The sequence below is a fragment of the Cornus florida genome, unplaced genomic scaffold, assembly GCF_030987335.1.
Source record: "Cornus florida cultivar Cherokee Brave unplaced genomic scaffold, ASM3098733v1 CherokeeBrave_3.0.0_Hap2_Chr11, whole genome shotgun sequence".
Lineage (NCBI taxonomy): Eukaryota > Viridiplantae > Streptophyta > Magnoliopsida > Cornales > Cornaceae > Cornus > Cornus florida.
Window position 1 is genome coordinate 116,679,533 of NW_026775581.1, and position 20,510 is coordinate 116,700,042.

A 20,510-nucleotide genomic window follows, 5' to 3' on the forward strand; every position below is an offset into this window, starting at 1 on the left:
CACACCGAACATTTGCAGTTAATTGCCTAACCGAATAATTTTTAATTAACTATTTATATCAAATATAACTAAGTGGAGTGCTTCATTTCTTTATTTGTTGCATAATTAGCCAATTAAAAAAGTAAGTCTAATAATTCACTGCAACTATTCGGTGCAACTGCAACTATTCGGTGTAAGAATCATTTCCCTATATTAATACACTTTAAATTTAAGAATTTAAATTTAATTAGTCCACTAAATATTAATGGTTGAAGATCATTTAATAATTATCGTTGGGAGCATTTAAAAAAAATAAGTGAAACCAATTTTATAAAATAATGCATTGACATGCATGCCCACTGAATATCATCTCCCTCCGAAGCTTCCTGCATCCAGAATGGTACGTACAAATGTACAATACCCTCCTCCCAGCCCGCCCATAACATCTGTTTTTTTAACTTTCCAATGTGGCCAAGATACAACTCAACCCAATTACTTTTTGCCTGTTTCATTTTAAAATTATTTGTAGCTTAGCCCACCTTTGTTTTTGGGTCTTTATGCGTAAGCCTACCCCACTTTATTATCCCACATTATAATATTAGTTAATAATATAATATTAAATACGGAGTACTATGTTTTTAATCCACTCTCTAATAATTCTTAAAGCATACAATTATTTTAAGACAGAAAGTATGTTGTTATAAGTAATATTTTATAAGTAAAATAAAGTTGTAAGTTAAATATATTTTAATCAATATTATTAATTAGTAAATATTTTAGTCACATAACTATTAATGTAATTTGGCTTTACCAATTATTTATTTATTTATTTTATTTTTATCCGAAGGTGCTAGACAAATTTTGGGTGGCATGATTTGAGAAATTTGTGTGACAATCCACCACACAAAGTAGTTGTTTCTAACTTTGCATGGTTGACAATTAGTTAGGGAGTTTGTAGAGACCACAAAAAGTTGATGGTCTGACTCCACGAGATCAATTACCAACCCTTCAAAGTATGGGTAGGTTTTGAAGGGAAAGTAAGGGTTGCATTAAATTAAAATTGGAAGGGTCTATTACTCTATTCTATTCTATTCTATGTGCTATAATAAATCCTCAATTTGCCACTACACCTTCCCATTAATTAAAATTTATAAATAAACTAATATTTATCAATTATTTATACTTATTTTTCTCAACTTTATGTTTATCAATCTAAAAATCAGAACAAACATAGAATAATTGTTTATAATATTACTTTTTAACTAATTAGGACCAATTCTAGAAAATGGAAGGGTTTTGATTCCCTTTCCGGAACCTTACCTATCAAATTTGCACAACCCTAAAAGTATGATGAGTGAAAAAAAAATTGACATTCCCAATAGCTCTTCAAATTCTTATATATATATATATATATTTTAAATGACACTAATAATAATAAATTACTCATCTTTTAGCTTCTTAAATGACATTTTTTTACTTATTTCCGTACTATTGAAATTTTAATTTAGGTAATATATTTCAAGGTAGGATGTTCAATGAAGTTAATGAACATTAACGCCAACGGTGTAATGAAAATTTGAGTCATGTAATATTAAATTACGTGTTTGCTTAATTCAATTAAAATGAGGAAAAAAAAAAAAAAAACCAGTGAGAGGTTGAATTTCAAATTTCTTTATCCTAAATTTCCTAATCGCTTAACAGCGTGAATATGGTAATAATGTTATTTTTACCGGAAAAGGCCAAAAAAAAAAAAAAAAAAAACAGATAGTAAGATGGCACGTGGCGAGTTGAGGTTAGAGAATCCTTGTGAACGGTCCAAAATATGCGAGAAAATTTCGGTTGGTACGGAAAAAACACGGTTGAGAAGTGCTTGTTTTGAATAGGGTGCTGGTAACAAATACATATGGTACATATATTTGTGTGTGTGCTAACTAAAAAGTAGTTGAATTATATAATATTTCTTTTCAAAGTGCGTGTATATATATATATATATACTACATACATATGTATAATGTAAGTAGTGACATTAATATTGGAAGCTAACAACGGAAGGGGAAGCGAAGACGCTTTGATTGGTTGGTATGAAATTCCTTTTGATTCACTTTCTACCCTCTGTAAGCCTTTTTATTTTTATTTTTATTTTTTAATCTCCTAGGGTATTTGAATTTCATATGCGTGAGTGTGTGTATCTATATATATATGCGTAATTACATTTTTTGTTTGTTTGTTTTTTGGGTGGTATATTTCGGTGATGTTTTCGTTGTTGAATAGTTTGGTGACCTGACTTTGATGCTATTCATCCAATGGTCCTTAAAGTAATGTTCTTTGCGTATTTTTGCAGCTCCTTTTATTTATTTTTTCTTCTCAAGTAGATTTTAAGTTAAATGACTCATGTTTTATGCTGAGTCGGTGAAGTTTATTTTGTCTGTTCAAATATTCTTTTAACTAATATTAATATTCTAGTGAGATTTTATTGAATTATTTAATGCTTTTCAACATTGGTCAGAATTTCGTCTGGATTCTCCGGAAAATATTCATATATTGGATATATATTCTGTAATTATTCTTATATGTGTGTCTGTCTGTTTTTACATATGCATTCTTCCCCATTTAGTATTTACTTAGTTTTGTAGTTCCCTCTTTTGACACTTCTGTTTTTCTTATGTTTGAATTTTGCAGAGAAAGAGGATTGATCTTTGATCGAAAACTGGAAATTTTATCAGAATATAGAAAAAGATTCTTTGGTTAAAATGCTGATTTTCAGGTTTCTTGGATTGGGAATCTGTTTATGAATTTCTTTGTTTGCAGTAAATCAGCATCCGGAATTCATAGTAATTGGATCGGATTTGTTCCTGTTAATCATTCTTCATTCGGTTGTGTTCTTAGATCTGTTCTTGTTTGTAAGAGAGGTGGTGTCCTTCGCGAGGAAGGAAACAAGTTTCTCCATTTTTGAGCTGGATTTGTGTATGTATACGGGATTTCTTCTTTACTGAAGCTTTGAGGTTCACACAGAAATCATGGACAGGTTTCTGCCACAAGTTCTAATGGAAACTCAAGTTGGAGGACAGTCTGTGATCGGGACTATCAAGATTGCTGTCTTACCTATAGCCAAAGTTTTTACAATATGCTTCTTGGGATTTCTTATGGCAACCAAACGCATTAACATCTTACGCGGGAATGGAAGGAAGCTTTTAAATGGGGTAAGCCGGCAAGTTCCTAGTCCGGTTCTAGTTGAAGTTCACCATTGTAAATTTTGTTTATACAAGTTATATCTGATTACGGGTTGTTAAAAGAATATTTATCTGTCAATCACAAAATAAGCTAATCAAAAGATCAATGTGTAGAGGTGACGAGAGAAACAGAATTTAAATGCCATCAGCTACTACAATTTCATTACTATGAACTGTCCTGAATGTCACTTTATGCTTAAGTTACTTAAAGTCAGTGGATGATGAGATTTGGTAAATTTATTTGTATATGTTTTAACCTTTTTTGATGATATCTATGATATTGTTTTTTTGTATACTAACTTCGTGGTCAAACTATGCTATGCAGTTGGTGTTTTCACTTTTGCTTCCGTGTTTGATATTCTCTCAACTTGGACAAGCCATCACTTTGCAGAAAATGCTCGAGTGGTAAGAACTAGATATTCTTGTTTCTTGTTTAATTGGCATAGCAATACTTGACAGATTTAAGTAGCATTTTCTTCTTTTTCAGGTGGTTTATTCCTTTTAATGTTATCTTGACTACCATATCAGGCTCGATCATAGGTTTGCTTGTTGCATCCATAGTCCGTCCGCCATATCCATTCTTCAAGTTAACTGTAATACAGATTGGAGTCGGTAAGCACCGTCATTCTGGAGATATATGTCAAAGTTGCACTCTTTGAATTTTAGGACAATTTATTTTTCACATGCATCATGATGTACAATTTATGAAATCTATACATGTTTTGTGTCTCTAGTGGTTTGACTTTCTTCTTATATGAGTTTCTAGTTTCCACTTCCACTATCAATATGGAGCATATTGTTAGACTACCAATTACCCCTGAAGACTATGGATCCTTATGTGCAATTAGACCTAGAGGACGGTGATTAGATATTGTTTAATTTTTTACTAACAATAACTGACTTTTAAATTCTAGTACTTAAAAATTTAATGCAGCAATATAAATTATTCAAAATATAGACAGCAAAGATAAATAACCAAGCAACCTGACATAGACATACTGTTTTTATGTGGAAAACCTCAACGGGAAAAACCATGGAACTTATTCCGGATGGATCAAATCCACTAATAGAAGAAAGGTTTATAACTAGGTTATCCAGACTTTAACCCAGGAATCCCCTTGTTAACTTTGAGCCAGATTCACGCCAAACATTTTCCTCAAACTCCACTGCTGCTAGTCAACAAATCCGCTCCTATTGCAATATGCTCTTCAACGCGTGTTTTGATCTCTAATATCTATTAACATTCAATTTTTGGTTTGCTGTGTGGAACTTGACGTGGTGTTGAAATCCAAGCTCTAGGAATTGTTAGTTCAACACTCGTGACGCTCACCATCTATATGAGTGATGAACGAAACAAATGTCTAGCAATTGGATTGTTAGGATGCCCTTTTTGCCTCACAAACACATGATAATATATGCTATACATGATTGGCCTGTGCTTGCATATGTTTTCTGAAAGCATAGGGTCTTAAATATAGCCTTGAAGGCTGGAAATGGTTTAGGGTTAATAAATTTTGAATTTGATTTGGAAAACGACTTTACGTAAATTTCTCTCGACTGGAACCAAGTTCAATGCATCTGATTTCTTTAGTGGTCTTAAACTAATCCATCAATGGATTGAAGTTCCCTGCCCTAGTTCAATTATGATTTTCCAATCATACACTATATTGGATGCTCTCCTCCATTTAATTTATCCTGCCTTGATTCTATGGTTAACATCATCTTCTATTTCTTCTTCATTATGAATAACTGAGCCTAAATAAAGAAAAAATTAATCTCTGATTTACATTATGTGCAGGAAATATTGGGAATGTGCCACTTGTCCTAATTGCAGCTTTATGTCGAGATAAATCAAACCCTTTTGGTGACTCTGCCAAATGTGCTCACGATGGGAATGCGTACATCTCATTCGGTCAATGGGTAGGCCATATGCAAATCTTACTCACTAACTGTTGTTCATTCAAAGTCATTGAAGCTGTTGATTGTGTCACACTAGACTTTTAATGATTTTTACACACACCCTCGAACTTTTAAGTGGTTATCTATGTTTATGATAACTTGTTTTTCATATTTATTTTCTTCTACTTCCATTCTTAATCAACTTCTATTCTTAAGCAACCTTGGACTTGGATCCATGCATTCTAAAGTATCTATATTTGACATGGTTGATAGCTAGTTCAGTTTCTGAGAAACAAATAGAAGACCACTTTTTTTGCTATCCATGTCTATCATTTGAACATGTATATTTGATGACCATCCGCAGAAAAGGAAATCATTCTTGTGGCTTTCCGCAATTAAGGAAGTTAATGTCTCCAACATAGAAAACTAACGGGTCATGGTGCTTACTTTGATATTTAAAAGGTGCATGAAATGACAAAGGAAATTCGTCCGCACATTTTCACTGAAAATCTAAATTCTCATTTCTTGTCTTTGGTGTATGCATACATTTGTTGTTTCAAGTAATTCTTACTCATTCATTACTCCATTTAAATTGTATATATGTAAGTTAATTCTTTATTTAGTTTCTTTATCTTAAGTGCTAAAATTCAATAAATCTGGATCTTTATATCTAGGTTGGTGCTATTATCTTATACACATATGTATTTCAAATGCTTGCACCTCCTCCCGAAGGTAGCTTTGACATTGAGGAAAGAAATCTTCCCATCAAGAATGCTCCAGAGGAAGGCTCCCCCGAGCAAGTTCCATTGCTTGAGGTTGTACCAGAAAATTCAGATCTTCCACAAAGAGGGAAGGTGAGAACCAACTTTATTGCATTCCATATGTCATGTCACAGTGGAATATGTTCAGCGCTTCCAAGATTATGGATGTGGATCATAGTCCTTCAGAGAGATAAATAATATGTCTGGCCTTTTAACATTAAGGAAAGTGAGTCACTAGGGAAGTGATATTTCCAACTGTAAATCATTACTGAAGAAAAAATATATATATATTTTAAAATTGTTATAGTTGCTTTGAGTATAAACCAAAAGACAAAAATGAAAACTTTGGACAAAAATGTGACTCAAATGTCCTCTGCTCTGCTGATATGAATTATGTAATTTCATCTTCTACTCAGATGAATCATTGAATCCATCTGCTGGCAAGATTCAGATGAATCCATCTGCTGGATTATAGTTGCTTTAATTCAGATGATGATGCACCATACTTGGAAAATTTATCACTGTCATATTTGTGAGGATAAGATGCCATTGACACAATCATCCCAATTTGGTCCTCTAAAAAACATTTTATTTATTTATTTATTATTATTACTTTTATTTATTTATTTATTTTTCTCCATGAGGGATTTCATTAAATTTGCAACACAGTTTTGAAACTCCATGCTTTGGTTTAGCTTTTCCATATTATTGAGTTGGGAAGGGTGCTTCCATGATTTGATTTTAGGTTTGTTAATACTTGTTTTGCTTTCTTGCTGCTTATTTTATCAGTAGAATGGATCGTGATATCCTTAAATTTCATGCACTTTTATGCAGTTTAAAGAATTCTTAAACTTTGTGTATGAGAAGTTGAAGCTCAAGCAAATCCTGCAACCCCCTATTGTTGCTTCTGTAAGTACAGTATCTTGACATTTGTTGAATTATTTGATCTTTTTTCTCTTCATTTTTTAAGGGCTTTCCCTTTACACTTCCTATTAAACCATTGGTCCAAAAAGTTCTTGTTTCATGTGATTTTTCTTCTTCTTCTTGTTAAACTCCACAGCTTGCTAGTAAACATTTCATTCAAAAGATTTTGATGCGTTGAAAAGTTTTGTTTTATGTTTGCAACATATTATTACCAACTTAGAAGTGGGATGAAAGGCAACAGAGTATGCATTGAAAATGCCACATTTTGGTTTTTGGTTGCAAGTTTGCAACATACTATTACCAACTTAGGAGTGGGATGAAAGACAACAGAGTATGCATTTTGCAGTATGTTAAACTGCAAATATTTTTCCAAACCTACTTTTAAATGGAACATTGTGTTCCACAGGTGGTCAAACAGCATGAGAATGCATTCCACCACGACTACGGTTTTTTCAAGCCTTAAATCCTGCTTTAACTTTCTCTGCCTGCAATCACTAGAGTTTCCTGAAAGGCATGAGTGTTTTCATTAGTATGTCCTCCAAAAATTCCCCAACTCAACCAATCATTGTTGAGTTGGTTCACAGTCACTTTTAATACAAACCAGTTCAACTGACTGTTATGATGCAGAGAATGTTGTTCACTCGCACCCCGAATTAAGTTGGTATGTGTGATTACTGCAGATCCTAGCCATGGTGATAGGAATTGTGCCATTCTTGAAGCGGCTGGTCCTTACGACTGACGCTCCACTTTTCTTCTTCACTGATAGCTGCTTGATTCTTGGGTATGCCCAATTCCATCTCCTTTTTATTATTTTATTATTATTAATCTATTTGGTGGGTCCTTTTATCTTGAAATCATTGCCTACTAATCTATATTCATGCATGCACGAGTATTCGTGTGTATTTGTGCGCTTGGTCTCAGTTGCTGCATGAAGTGAGAATCTATCGTGTAAATAAAAAATAATGAATGGAAGTACTTCATAATCCAAAACAAGCGAACATGCCGCAACATTGGCCTTTTTTTATTTTCTTATTATAATAATTTCAGTTCTTTCGTGCGCATACAATGCGTTTCAAATGGCACATGGGAACTCCTAATATGCTTTTATAGAATAAAAATATATAAAAAAAGGAAGTAAATTTTCTTTAGCTCTTCAGTGTCATTTGAATAAGTTGAAAGTCACATTTTAGTAACAAGGAAGGAGTAATTTGCTCACTGGTATGTTGAATTTTAACACCTAAAATGAATGCGAGTTTTGTTCAGTGTGTCTGAGTTGTCATTTAGGATACTGCTAGAAGCACAGCAGATTGGCCATTCAGGACAGTGTCTTATAACCTAGAGGGACTCAGTGAGAAGACCAATAGAAATGCATCCTCAGCAGGTTTCCAGGTTTCAGGAACATAGAACATGCTGGGTTATCTATATGAACCCATTGCCTGGTAGGATTGATTAATGAATATGCTGGGTTTCAAAATACTGCTCTCGGAAATAATTAGCACAACCTGAATAGAAATTGTTAATTCTTAGTGTGGCCCACAGATCAACAAAATTATGTGATTCCACTAGTTAGATTCTGACTTAATTTGACTTGCATATGCCTAGTTATATGAGCATGTGAGAAGAGTACCCTTTTATGAAGAATCTGATCTTGTTTTCAGCATCCATAATTATCCCACTGGAAATCAAGAACAAAATCCAGAATTTTCTAAAATTTTGTTGATATTTGATGATTTAACATTATAACAGAAAATGTTATAATTCTGCATCATGTTCAATGGAGAGCTAATCTCTAGTGCTTTTACCTCATATGGTTGGATCAGCATTTTCAACTGGTGTTCCACATGCTAACATTCACATATCAAAGAGGGGGAGTTGTGTCTGGAAGGTGCCTCTATATTGCTAACCATTATTCACATATCAAAGAGGGGGAGTTGTGTCTGGATGGTGCCTCTATATTGCATAGCAGTTATTTAATCCGGTCTATGTTTAGCTGAATAGGCTTCAGTATTAAATATATTATGCAACTATCGATCTCAAAACTTATGGTTTCCATCTAACTATTTGTGTGACCATCAGGGAGGCAATGATTCCATGCATTTTGTTGGCATTAGGAGGCAACCTCGTGGATGGTAAGTTGACTCTGTAAATTTGTCATGTCTACATTTTGTTGTCGGTGTTTGGTGTCTCTGAACAATTTGTATGGTACTTGATCCTTTAAATTTTCTCGTAAAATCATCTGTGGCAGAAATACAGGGATCTCAGTGCGCCTCTTCTTAGTGTGCAATCTACTTTCTCTTGAACTGCATATATTAACCAAAAGTCAGATGGTTATTTTGTTGGTTATTTACAGGACCAGGAAGTTCAAAACTTGGTGTAAAGACAACTGCTGCAATTGTTTTTGGGCGTTTGGTTTTGGTTCCTCCAGCTGGAGTTGTTATTGTCACGTTGGCTGATAAGCTCGGCTTCCTTCCCCCGGGTGATAAGATGTTCAGATTTGTGCTCCTCCTCCAGCATTCAATGCCCACATCAGTGCTTGCTGGTAACACCTCTTCTCTTTTGAAAATTTATTCCCAATGCATTTTTTTTAGTTGGAAAGACAACCCAAGACATTAGGAAGATCGCTGTTACTTTTTAATATTAGGGTTATATATTAATGTCGAAACATTGGACCAATTTGTCAATTCTTAATTGATTTTTGAACTTTTTGTGGTAAACAAAAAACTTCATATTCAATTTTTTAAAAGTAATATAATTCATTTGCTTAAACCTCAAAGCAGCTAAATGACAGATTTTTAAGTCCGGCTTCATGTCACGTTGTTATCAATTGTTACAAAATTTTCAATTTATAAGTGCCTATGAATATTAAGGTATAGATGCACCAAAGTTTTAGCAGGTTTTGTGTATTGGGTGGTAGATTTGAAAGGATTACTTGTTCCTTCTTCATAGGTGCTGTTGCCAATCTAAGAGGGTGCGGGAGGGAGGCAGCTGCGGTCCTGTTCTGGGTTCATATATTTGCAGTCTTCTCTATGGCTGGATGGATCACTTTGTTTCTCAACATACTCTTCTAAAGATGCTTCAAAACACAGCGGGAACAGCAGCGGATTTGGAAACAGCAGCTGAATTTATATCGATGGATGATCGTCATTGATCTTCACACTTCAAATCTGCATCATGCTATTTTGGTGCCAGACTGCTTATTCTTTTTGTCATACATTTCCATGCTAATCAACAATAGCTAAATGAGAAGTGTGGAAGTGCAAATTGCCTGCTTTGAGCTCAGGCATCGTTGAAGAGGAGTTCTGTTCGCAAGACTACTGTGTATGTGCTTAATGATTTATTTATTTATTTATTTAATTTTTTTTCTGTTCGTTCAATGTTTATTTTCATCCTAATTTGCCAGCTAAAATTCAAGCATCTTCCACTTGTGCCCGGTTGTTTGGTTTTGCCTTTTTCACCATTGTCATATGGGAAAGGGCTTGAGATTGCTAGCTTTTTATAACACTGACATATATCAACATAGGCTGGTTAATGCACCAAAAGGAATAAATGAGCCAAATTTTCACAAAGACAAAATTATTGTGAGAATACTCCCACCACGCGCAGCTCACGTGCTCAAGGGTGTGTCTCTTTGTTACAAAAGAGGATGCGAACGAACTCACCTTTGTGTGCTCAAGATATAGCTTTTTCCTTGTCATAAAATAGAAAGCAGGTACACAATTAAAATGTTGGAAACATCAAAGCTTTATACATGAACTCAAACCCAATTCACCTAAGCTTCCTGATACTAGGAAGTTGAGTAGAAAAAATGACACAGCAATAAAATAAAATTGAAAAAATAAAAGAAAAAGAAACTCTCTGAATCCATGCAAATCCTCTCGCTCAAGACTTCCAAGAACAGGACATGAGTGTCACTCTAATTTTACTCGTAAAGTTCACCTCGAGTGAATCAACACATGAAATCACATTTATACAAGTCACGTCTGGAAAACCAACACAGAATGTAATCCATTGATGTCAATATCAATCTGATAATTAGAGAGAAGCTTAAAAAAGAGACCACCACCTCCTGCACCTATTCTCCCTTTGGCTGGGTAGGCGATTTAGATGCTGTCCCGGTTGAGGGAAATTAGAACCGCCTGTTGACCCTCTTCTTTCTTTTAGAGGGTTGCCTAACCACAACACAAGAACAACTCCCACTATACTGACAATCGGTGCAGCGGCGAGAAAAAACCATCTTCCTCTTGCCCTCTCTCTGCCGGAGGTCTCTCTCGCATGATCCACATTTATCAATTCACCCTGTTCTGATCTACCATGACTAAATTCACAGGCTTCTTCTGCTTCGGCATCATCCATGATGTCTGAGGAACTATCGTCACTCATGCCCTGCTGCTCAATTTCATGAATCACCGATTCATTGGTGGCGTTCTGCTTTCCCTCCTCATAATCTCTGTCATCTGTGGGGAGCTCATATCGACAAAGGGGGCATGAGTTCCTCGCACTTAACCACGGCAAGATACATGAAGGATGATAGAGGTGAAAACAAGGAAGCCGATTCACGACAGTGCCAATAGAAAGAAATTCCTTGCAGATTGCACAAGCCAAACCATTCTGCTTGTCATGCTCCTCGTTAATGATCACACGAGGCAGACTATTAACAAAAGACACAGATGCCGGAGGTGCTCCTCGTCTTGAGCTGTCAGTCTCAGCAAGTTGTTCAAGCAGTTCCTCGAAGCCTCTCGCATCTAAATAGTCCCCAGAATTTCCAACATAAGGTGGTACCCCGGATTCTTCCAAGTTAGCATACATGTTAGGGATATATGTTTGTCTCCTTTCCCTGAATCTCCAACGAATTGTACCCTCAAATTCAGGAGAATGAAGCTGTCTGCGCCAATTTTCAAGCCCATTTCTTTCCCTTGAACTCAATAAACTTCCATGCGGAGCTCCCACTCTTGAAATTTCAACCATGCTTCTCTCAGCTTCTTCCCATTCAGTATCTTCTTCCTCTTCTTCTTCTTCTTCTTCTTCCTGGTCATCTGAGTTCCATTGGTTGAGACCCGCACGCATTGGGTCAATATCAGTATCACTATCAAAATCACTTCCTGCATTTGGATTGGCAAAAATTTCAGTATCCAGAAAACTATGTCCATCCACAGATGCATCAGATTCTCCTCCATAAGCACTATATGAAATGGTATCACTTTCACCATGGAAAAGCCTGTAGCCGCTGAAGCTGACATTTGATTCATTCTCTCCATAGAGAGAATCAAAGCCGTCACTTTCAGTATCAGAAAGTACCCTCCTCCATCTTCTGGACCCACTAGGAGTAGTACGGGAACTCACATGCTGCATTGACCTTGCAGCAGTATCACCATCTAAAGATTGATTCTCATGCTCAGCTACAGTGTGCTGGTTTTGCCTTGCCAGACTAATCATATGTGAGAATTGTTGTGAAAAAATATTTTCAATAGACTCAGAACTACTGTGCCTTGTTCTTCTTACTCTCGGTGTCCTCCTCCTATGCCTATCTTGTATTGGCGTTCCAAGATCTTCTAGAAACAAATATTTACAATCCCCACATATAGTGATAGCTTCAAGATCCCCAGCCTCATTATCAGGAGAAAGGCTTCTGTGGCATAGAGAGCATACTGCTGGCAGGTCAGACTGGTCAATAGCTAAAGCACCATTTGTGTGGCCAAGCACGGTCGACTGGGGCATCCCTTGTAAAATACTTTCCGAATTAGCATCCATCTGGAACTGCATTGAGGGTCAGCAAAAAAAATAAAATCAATGATACATGAAGAAAGCAACTAAGAAAAATAACATGAAATCATGCAAAAAACTAGTAGTGATGAAATCAACTACTGAAGTCTGAACGGCAAAAGGAGCAACAAGCTAGTGAATCAGTTGGTGGATTCAGTACAAAAGAAAATAGCACGTCTCAGGACAGTATTGCATAATAAAGAAATACCAAAAGGATAATTAAATCACAAGCCCAGTTCCTTCCAGTCTGGGTCAATTGTCCCACTTGCTTCAAATCAAAGGTTCCTTACCTCAAGAAATCATATGAAATGCTTGAAAATACTAGACCTTCCCATAACGAGATACAGGGTTCCCTACCTCAAGACCTTACCCAATTAACCGAACGCACACTTCTTGACCATTCCTCAAACAAACTCACCGACTTGATACCACCTGAAATAGGAGCACTCTCCAAACTGTCATATTGGGACCTCTCCAAAAACAATCTGAGCGGACCCATATCAACTGGTATCGAGAATTGGTCTAATTTGCAAGAATTTTTTTTGAACTACTACAATTTGAACGCCAGCATTCCACTACAAATAGCTGATCTTCATTTGCTAGCAATAATTGACCTTTTTCATAATTTGATCAGTGGAGAAATACCTTCCCATCTCGGCCACACTACTGACTTAACAGAGTTGAATCTCTCGCACAATAAACTCTCTGGTAGCGAGTTTCTCATTCTCTTACATATATAAATTCAATTGACTTGTCATACAATGCTTTGGGGGGTCGAATCACAGTCGATATTCAGCTCAGGTATTATCAAGATTCATTTGTTGGCAACAAAGATTTGAGTACTGACGACACCAAATATTTGCCAATCAAATCCAACTTCAATCCGATGAAGTAGAGGTGAAAGGCAAGGCAAATATTTGGTGTCGTCACTACACAAATCTTTGTTGCCAACAAATGAATCTTGATAATACCTAAGCTGAAAATTCACTGTGATTTGACCCCCCAAAGCAATGCATGACAACTCAATTGAATTCATATATGTAAGAGAATGAGGAACACTACCAGATAGTTTCTTGTGAGATAGATTCAACTCTGTTAGGTGGGTAGTGTGGCCGAGATGGGCAGGTATTTCTCAGCTGATCAAATTATGACTAAGGTGCTAGCAAATGAAGATAAGCTATTTGTAGTCACTACACAATCAAATCCAACTTCAATCCGCTGAAGTAGAGGTGAAAGGCAAGGCAAAAATTTGGTGTCGTCACTACACAAATCTTTGTTGCCAACAAATGAATCTTGATAATACCTAAGCTGAAAAATTCACTGTGATTCAACCCCCCAAAGCAATGCATGACAACTCAATTGAATTCATATATGTAAGAGAATGAGGAATGCTACCAGATATTTTATTGTGAGATAGATTCAACTCTGTTAGGTGGGTAGTGTGGCTGAGATGGGCAGGTATTTCTCAGCTGATCAAATTATGACTAAGGTCAATTATTGCTAGCAAATGAAGATAAGCTATTTGTAGTGGAATGCTGGCGTTCAAACACTAGTTGTTCAAAAAAAATTCTTGCAAATTAGACCAATTCCCGGTACCAGTTGGTATGGGTCCGCTCAGATTGTTGTTGGAGAGGTCTAAATATGACAGTTTGGAGAGTGCTCCTATTTCAGGTGGTATCAAGTCAGTGAGTTTGTTTGAGGAAAGGTCAAGAAGTGTGAGTTCAGTTAATTGGGTAAGGTCTTGAGGTAAAAAAACCCTGTATCTCATTATGGGAAAGGTCTAGTTTTTTCAAGCATTTCATATTCCGGATTTCTTGAGGTAGGAACCATTGACTTGATTTAAAGCAAGGCACAAGTAGGTCAATTTGGACAATTGACCCAGACTGAAAGAAACTGGGCCTGTGATTTGATTGTCTCTGAAGTCTATATAAACCAAATCCCAGTTTCCTATTATTTTTGTTTTCCCTACTTCCTCATTTTTTTATTGGCCTACCTCCTGTCCTTATAGCACTTTTGATTTACATTAAATCACTTCCCCATACCCAATTATCCATCAAATGTACATACTTCTCAGAATCTCATTTCTCACAAATGCATTCATTCTTATTCTGTCTTTCTTTTTGCTGCCACTCTATACCAATAAATGGCTATAGAGGATCAAAGGTCAATCTTTATCATCAGTGTATCTACAATCACTTTGAACTGGAAATAATTAAAAAATTATGAACTGACACATTGTAGCTACTTGCCCAATTATAAAACATAAAAATAAAAACACTAACTTTTTATAATAATGATATGATAGTGCCTTATAGCCAACCACCTATAACCAAACTCCATGTTTATGAATCTTAAACCAAGCTAAAATATATTTTTATTCAATCACCTCTCACTTGACATTCTACCTCTGCTTTTTCAATGTTAGATTTTCCTTCTTGGACTGTGTTTACATTGGCTCTTTTCTTGGAATTTTGGAAAGTGGTGTGTACAGCAGTTATACTGGACCTTACCTTTTCTTTATCTTAGTATTTTACTTATCAGGAGAGCGGAAATAATCTTGTGCTTTAAAATGTCGAGTTATTTATTCATCTTCGACAATCTTCATGAATCCTGAGTTCTGATCTTCAAAGCTCAGTTTTATCTACTCACTGCCTTGCATCAACATAAAATGATATACAAAAGTTTTTCACCTACGTCAAATTTAGTTTTATTCCCCAAAATAATGAGAAAAAAGAAAGGAAAATGGCACGAAATGCTCATAAAAGGTAGCCACTTGAAGCAAAAAGATAATATATTTTGTCGACACTTTTGACCACTTTCTGTTTCTACAATAGCTTTTGCTTGCATTTCTTAATTCTAAGGTATGGATCTTTTTGGTCATTGGAGAGATTGCATTGACACTAGTAGTCTTAGAAGTTAGACCCATCCAGTTTGTATTGCACAACAAATAACTATTAACAATAGGATTCAGCAATATGGCTCTTTTTCTTTTTCATTTTTGATGTTGAAATGGGGAACCCTTCCAACCACTGGCCCTTTGGACTTATGGCTGCAAGGTAAAACTTGGACATGTGCAATCACCAAGTTGGCAATATTATGGTACAAAAAAGTAATTGTTTAAGATGGTGATGTTTTAATGCAGTAAGTTAGACTAAGTAGCCATCATGGACGTGTGAAAGATATCAACAGAGCAATTCCCATAACTGACTATTACTTGGACATGACCACAAGGCACTAATATCTTACCATGTAGGTCAGTAGCACACAAACAGGAGATATAGCATCTCCAGCATCCACAGACATGATTCACAGGCTTTTATCATGACCATCCATCTTCAATAAAATGTTATGCTTTCCATTCATCTTACAAACTGAATCCCATAACTCTATCAAGATGTTGATTATAATATGGGGCAATTTGGTATCAAAATATACTGCACAATTTAACTACTGAAGATCCTACGCCAACAGTTAGTCTAAATATAAACAGCCCAAAGGCCCTAAACATGAAAATACCAACAGTATACATGCCTTTTTTTTTTTTTTTTGGGTGAAAAACAGTAGACGTGCTCATTAGCATGAGACTAGTGTTTGAATGATTAGTAAAGGCAAAAAAAGAATGAACAGTGGTAATCCCTCCATCTTGTTTGGAAAAGATACTGATGAGGAATGAAAAGAAATAATGTTTTATCATGTGAGTAGAAAGGCAAAACAGAAATTCTATTGTTAGAAAAGACAAAAGAAAAATAGGGATGAAATGGTTTAGATCCTAAATTTGACAGAAATATATGTATGTGTGTATATATTTTACATAAATCTCTGTTCAAAAAGTTCACTAAGATTATAGAATAGAAGAAGTACATGCATAGGCAAAATTCACATAACCCACAATCAAAGTTACCAGAAGCTGAATAAAAAACCTAAACTGGATTCCAAAACAATCAATGTGCAATCAAATTAAATAACTAAGAAAAGAGAAGAAATACGTACAATAAATTATACAAAATTTGCAATGCTTATCGTGATGTTTAATCGGCGCTCTGAATTAGGCGTAAAGTGTCGAAACCCTCGATTTTCAAGCATCAGATCTTCAGATTCGGATCAGTAACACAAGAGACTCCAAGCTTATGGTTGGTGAAGATTCAAAGAAAAGCAAAGGAAAACGAAATTAGGGTTCCGCGTAGAAAAAAAAATCAGATCATGGAAGGAAACTAATCGAGAATGGATTTACCTAAACAAAAAAAACTAATCGAGAATGGGAATAATGTTGATGTAGTTGAATTGAATTCAATGAATGTAGTTGGTAATTGAGAAAGATTGTTACTGTGTTTGGATACTTACATTCCTTTTTCTTCTCTCGACCAAGTCAAGTGAAGTGGGTCATATTCACATAGGGCTCTTTTGGAGAAAACTCTGTAACATTACTGATTAAAGAGCGTGTGTCCAAACTTCAACTTCAATCATGATGACCCTTTCTTCTATTTTTCCTAGAAAAAGTAGGGAAAAGATGATGAAAGTTTGGTACCCATTGGCCTCTTGGTGCACTTTGGTGGAGTGTTACCCTAGTCCATTTAAATCGACCCTGCAACACACTTGCAATAATATCGAAAATGAAACACTTGTATATATTACTCTTGTATATTAATAATGTTACATCTTAGTGTAATATGTCTCAAGAAAATAATTGGGTGGAAAGGCTTCCCGAATGGGACCAAGTGGTTCTCAATTTGGGTGCATAGACAATTGTGTAGACAATTGATATCAGAATAAGACACAATCGTTAATTTAGTGTCACGTTTAGCGTCCGGCTCTGAAAGCATCCGAGTTTGTAACTCGGGTAGGTAAGATGCCCGAGTCACAACTCGAATCTAAATGAAAAAATAATTGGATATAAATGAATGGGTATGCAGTACTATTCAACAACTTAATCTTTTGAGTAAATGGATAAGTGTTCACCCGTTTGTTCTTGTTAGTGATTTTACATAACTTCTTCTTCTTCTTTCTTCTTGTAAATATACATAAATAATCTCCTCAAATCTATTCATGTATATTATTTAAAGAGAATTCAATAAATATAAATTAAGCTACATTTGCTCAATTATTTAAACTAAATTCATTTATTTTAAATCGGTCCTTCCAAAAGCCATATGGAGTATATAACAGAATGAAAAGGTTTGATGTTTGGTGATTTTGATCTCTCACCTTCTTTGTTGTTGATATTAGTAGATACTAGATAGACGATTCCAAATTGTTGGAATGATCCAAATAGATAAATGAACAAACCAAAAGACATTTTATCTCGGGTAATTTATATAAGACTCTTTCCCATGTACCTAACCGCCCTTATGATTTGTCATGATTACAGGCAGCACCTTTCTCGTTTCGAAAATTACGCAGATCTCCCCTACTTTTGAAAATATCCTACACGGACCTCCCTTCTGTTGGAGTCAACGGCGGTCAACGACGGAATTGATGACGTCATCTACTATTTTTATTAAAATTTCTAAAATACCCTTGTCCCTAATTACATATTATAGGTAATATATACACACACACACTTGAAATTATATGTATATATATAATACACATATAGAACCACAGTATCTGGCTAGGTGTAACGGGTGGGCGCTTGCCCATTTACCCAAAAGCTCGAACTGTTAGGTAAGGCTGCATACCCACCCATTTATATCCAATCTCTTTCCCATCCGATTCCGATGTGGGACAAAATGACCCTTGTTACATTCTCCCCCACCCAAACTCGCAACGCCCTCGTTACTGTTGGGCCACCCTGCCTACCCGGGTGACTCACCCGGACGCCTTCCGGGCCGGGCGCTTGGCGTGGCACCGGATCAAGGACTGGGTTTGGCTTTGATACCAACTGTAACGGGTGGGCGCTTGCCCATTTACCCAAAAGCTCGAACTATTAGGTAAGGCTGCATACCCACCCATTTATACCCAATCTCTTTCCCATCCGATTCCGATGTGGGACAAAATGACCCTTGTTACACTAGACTACCAACGCGAGTGATTGGGATTGGGATTTACCTATCAAAGAGAAAGAAAGTGATTCAGGTTTCAAATCCAACTTCTTCTTACTCAAATCAAAGAAAGTGATTCAGGTTTTAAATCTAGGCGACGTGATTTACGGCAATGGTGGCAGTAACTCAGTGAGGTTTAGGGTTAAGGCGACAGTGTTGAGGTTTGGTTCACGGCAGCCGGCGATAATCTAGGCAACATGATTAATGGCAATGGTGGCAGTGACTCTGTGAGGTTTGGGGTTAAGGCGACAGTGTTGAGGTTTGGTTCATGGTAGCCGGCGATAATCTTGGTTTGGGTTAGCAACAATGTTGATATATTGGTTCACGACTACCGGCAATGATAATCTTAGTTTGGGTTTGCAACGGTGTTGGTTCACGACGGCGAGATCTTTGTCTGGGTTGGTGGTCGGCTGTGGTGGAAATTCATTAATATATATATCTTGGTCTGGGTTGGTGGTCGGCTATTGTGCCTTCCTTTCACCACCATTGTTGTCGCTTAAAAGCTTCGATAATCATCCATTGAATAAAAAGCATAATTTGTGCGTGTGATATATATATATATTGCGCAGTATACTATGAAATAAAAAACCCAGAAACTCGTAGAGATTAGAGATTGCAACGATTAGAAATTACTGGCAATCAACTATCAAATTTTCAAGGAGATTGTGTCATGAAGAAAAAGAAGCAAAAACCCAGAAACCCCTAGAGATTAGGGCTATGCTTCTTCTTCTTCTTCTTCATGAAAATTGAATGAATGTGTCGCAGAAATAAATCTTGGAAAATATTGCGACTCCATTACTGTAAAAATTTCACGCGCTATGGAGTTTGAGGGCTACCTTACTTATATTTGTGTTCCAAAAGGGTATGTGAATTGTGTGAATTTTTTGTCATCGGGAAGAGAAATAAAGTTGGCGTTACCGGCGGCAGATTCATCGGAAAGAGAAATAAAGTCGGCTTTGCAGAGGGCCCAGAGTTTCAGATGGGTAGTTTAGTAATTTCAGATGCCAAAGAGAGGGTATTTTAGTAATTTTGACAGGCCTGTTGGTGTATTTAACTCTCCGAGGGAAGTCCGTATAAGATATTTTTAAAAGAGAAGATTCGCGTAATTTCCGAAACAAAAAAAATGTTATCCACAATTATGACAAACTATAGGAGAGGTCTGTATAAATTACCCTTTTATCTCTAAATATGGGGGATATGTCACCACTCATATAATATCAAATTGATTACAAAGTGATTAGTAAGACAAAAATCTGACTATTCCCAGCTAATTAAAATTATTCAAAGCCAATAGCCTCACAATAGGATACTAATCCAAATTCGAATCTGAATTGTAATTTAAGGATTCTAATCCAAATTCGAATCTGAATTGTAATATTGTTAGTATGGTATCGTGCAATTTCTATTTGATATTTGGTGGACTAACTCAATAAAAATCTATCGATCAAGACACTTTATAGTATATTAATACACACTTGTGCGATCATTTTCTTAACACAAGAATATGTAATATTATGTATTTTATTGGTTTACCAAGTGTTAATGATTCATGATATATCTAATAATTTCTCGTGTCAAGAAAAGATATAGTTTTTTCTTTTTAAGTTTTTTATATTTTAAGTTGGGCCGAATTAATAGTAAAAAATGTAGAATTTTAAAATGTTATATTTCCCTTTATAATAGAATCTCCAGAGTGGATGTAAGAAGATCCTTTACAAAACAAAAGCATTTTATAAGTATAACTTACCAATTGCACAAAATAAGAAGCATTTTATAACTTACCCACCGATCGCGCAAAATAAGAATAATAATCAATCAGAGTTTATATTTGAAATCCATGTCCCTTCCCTCAAATGAACAAAAAAAAAAACTCAAAATGACAATTTATTTTTCTTACTTGTATCCTTTAAAACAACCAA

The 20,510-nt window shown here is 35.7% G+C and overlaps 2 protein-coding genes across 6 annotated transcripts; one reads left to right on the forward strand and one right to left on the reverse strand.

Moving 5' to 3' along the window:
- The first annotated feature begins 1,977 nt into the window (after positions 1 to 1,977).
- LOC132286035 (protein PIN-LIKES 6-like) lies at positions 1,978 to 10,160 on the forward strand. 4 transcript variants are annotated; one of them, XM_059788293.1, is made up of 12 exons: positions 2,339 to 2,535; positions 2,659 to 2,743; positions 2,866 to 3,179; positions 3,535 to 3,614; positions 3,697 to 3,821; positions 5,008 to 5,129; positions 5,783 to 5,962; positions 6,704 to 6,778; positions 7,474 to 7,574; positions 8,870 to 8,922; positions 9,144 to 9,332; positions 9,740 to 10,160. In XM_059788293.1, exons 3-12 carry the CDS (start codon positions 2,997 to 2,999, stop codon positions 9,859 to 9,861), a joined length of 1,230 nt encoding a protein of 409 aa, XP_059644276.1. In that variant the 5' UTR covers positions 2,339 to 2,535; positions 2,659 to 2,743; positions 2,866 to 2,996; the 3' UTR covers positions 9,862 to 10,160. The 4 variants fall into 4 exon arrangements, with proteins under 4 accessions (XP_059644274.1, XP_059644273.1, XP_059644276.1 ...); XM_059788291.1 differs by lacking the exon at positions 2,339 to 2,535 and adding an exon at positions 1,978 to 2,058 and having other exon boundaries at positions 2,659 to 3,179; XM_059788290.1 differs by lacking the exon at positions 2,339 to 2,535 and adding an exon at positions 2,153 to 2,294 and having other exon boundaries at positions 2,659 to 3,179.
- A 293-nt stretch (positions 10,161 to 10,453) lies between these two features.
- Positions 10,454 to 17,123, reverse strand: LOC132286034 (uncharacterized). 2 transcript variants are annotated; one of them, XM_059788288.1, is made up of 3 exons: positions 16,895 to 17,123; positions 16,544 to 16,677; positions 10,454 to 12,547 (listed from the first exon to the last, which is right to left on the reverse strand). In XM_059788288.1, exon 3 carries the CDS (start codon positions 12,539 to 12,541, stop codon positions 10,838 to 10,840), a length of 1,704 nt encoding a protein of 567 aa, XP_059644271.1. In that variant the 5' UTR covers positions 12,542 to 12,547; positions 16,544 to 16,677; positions 16,895 to 17,123; the 3' UTR covers positions 10,454 to 10,837. The 2 variants fall into 2 exon arrangements, with proteins under 2 accessions (XP_059644271.1, XP_059644272.1); XM_059788289.1 differs by having other exon boundaries at positions 16,785 to 17,123.
- Between the last annotated feature and the right edge of the window lie 3,387 nt (positions 17,124 to 20,510).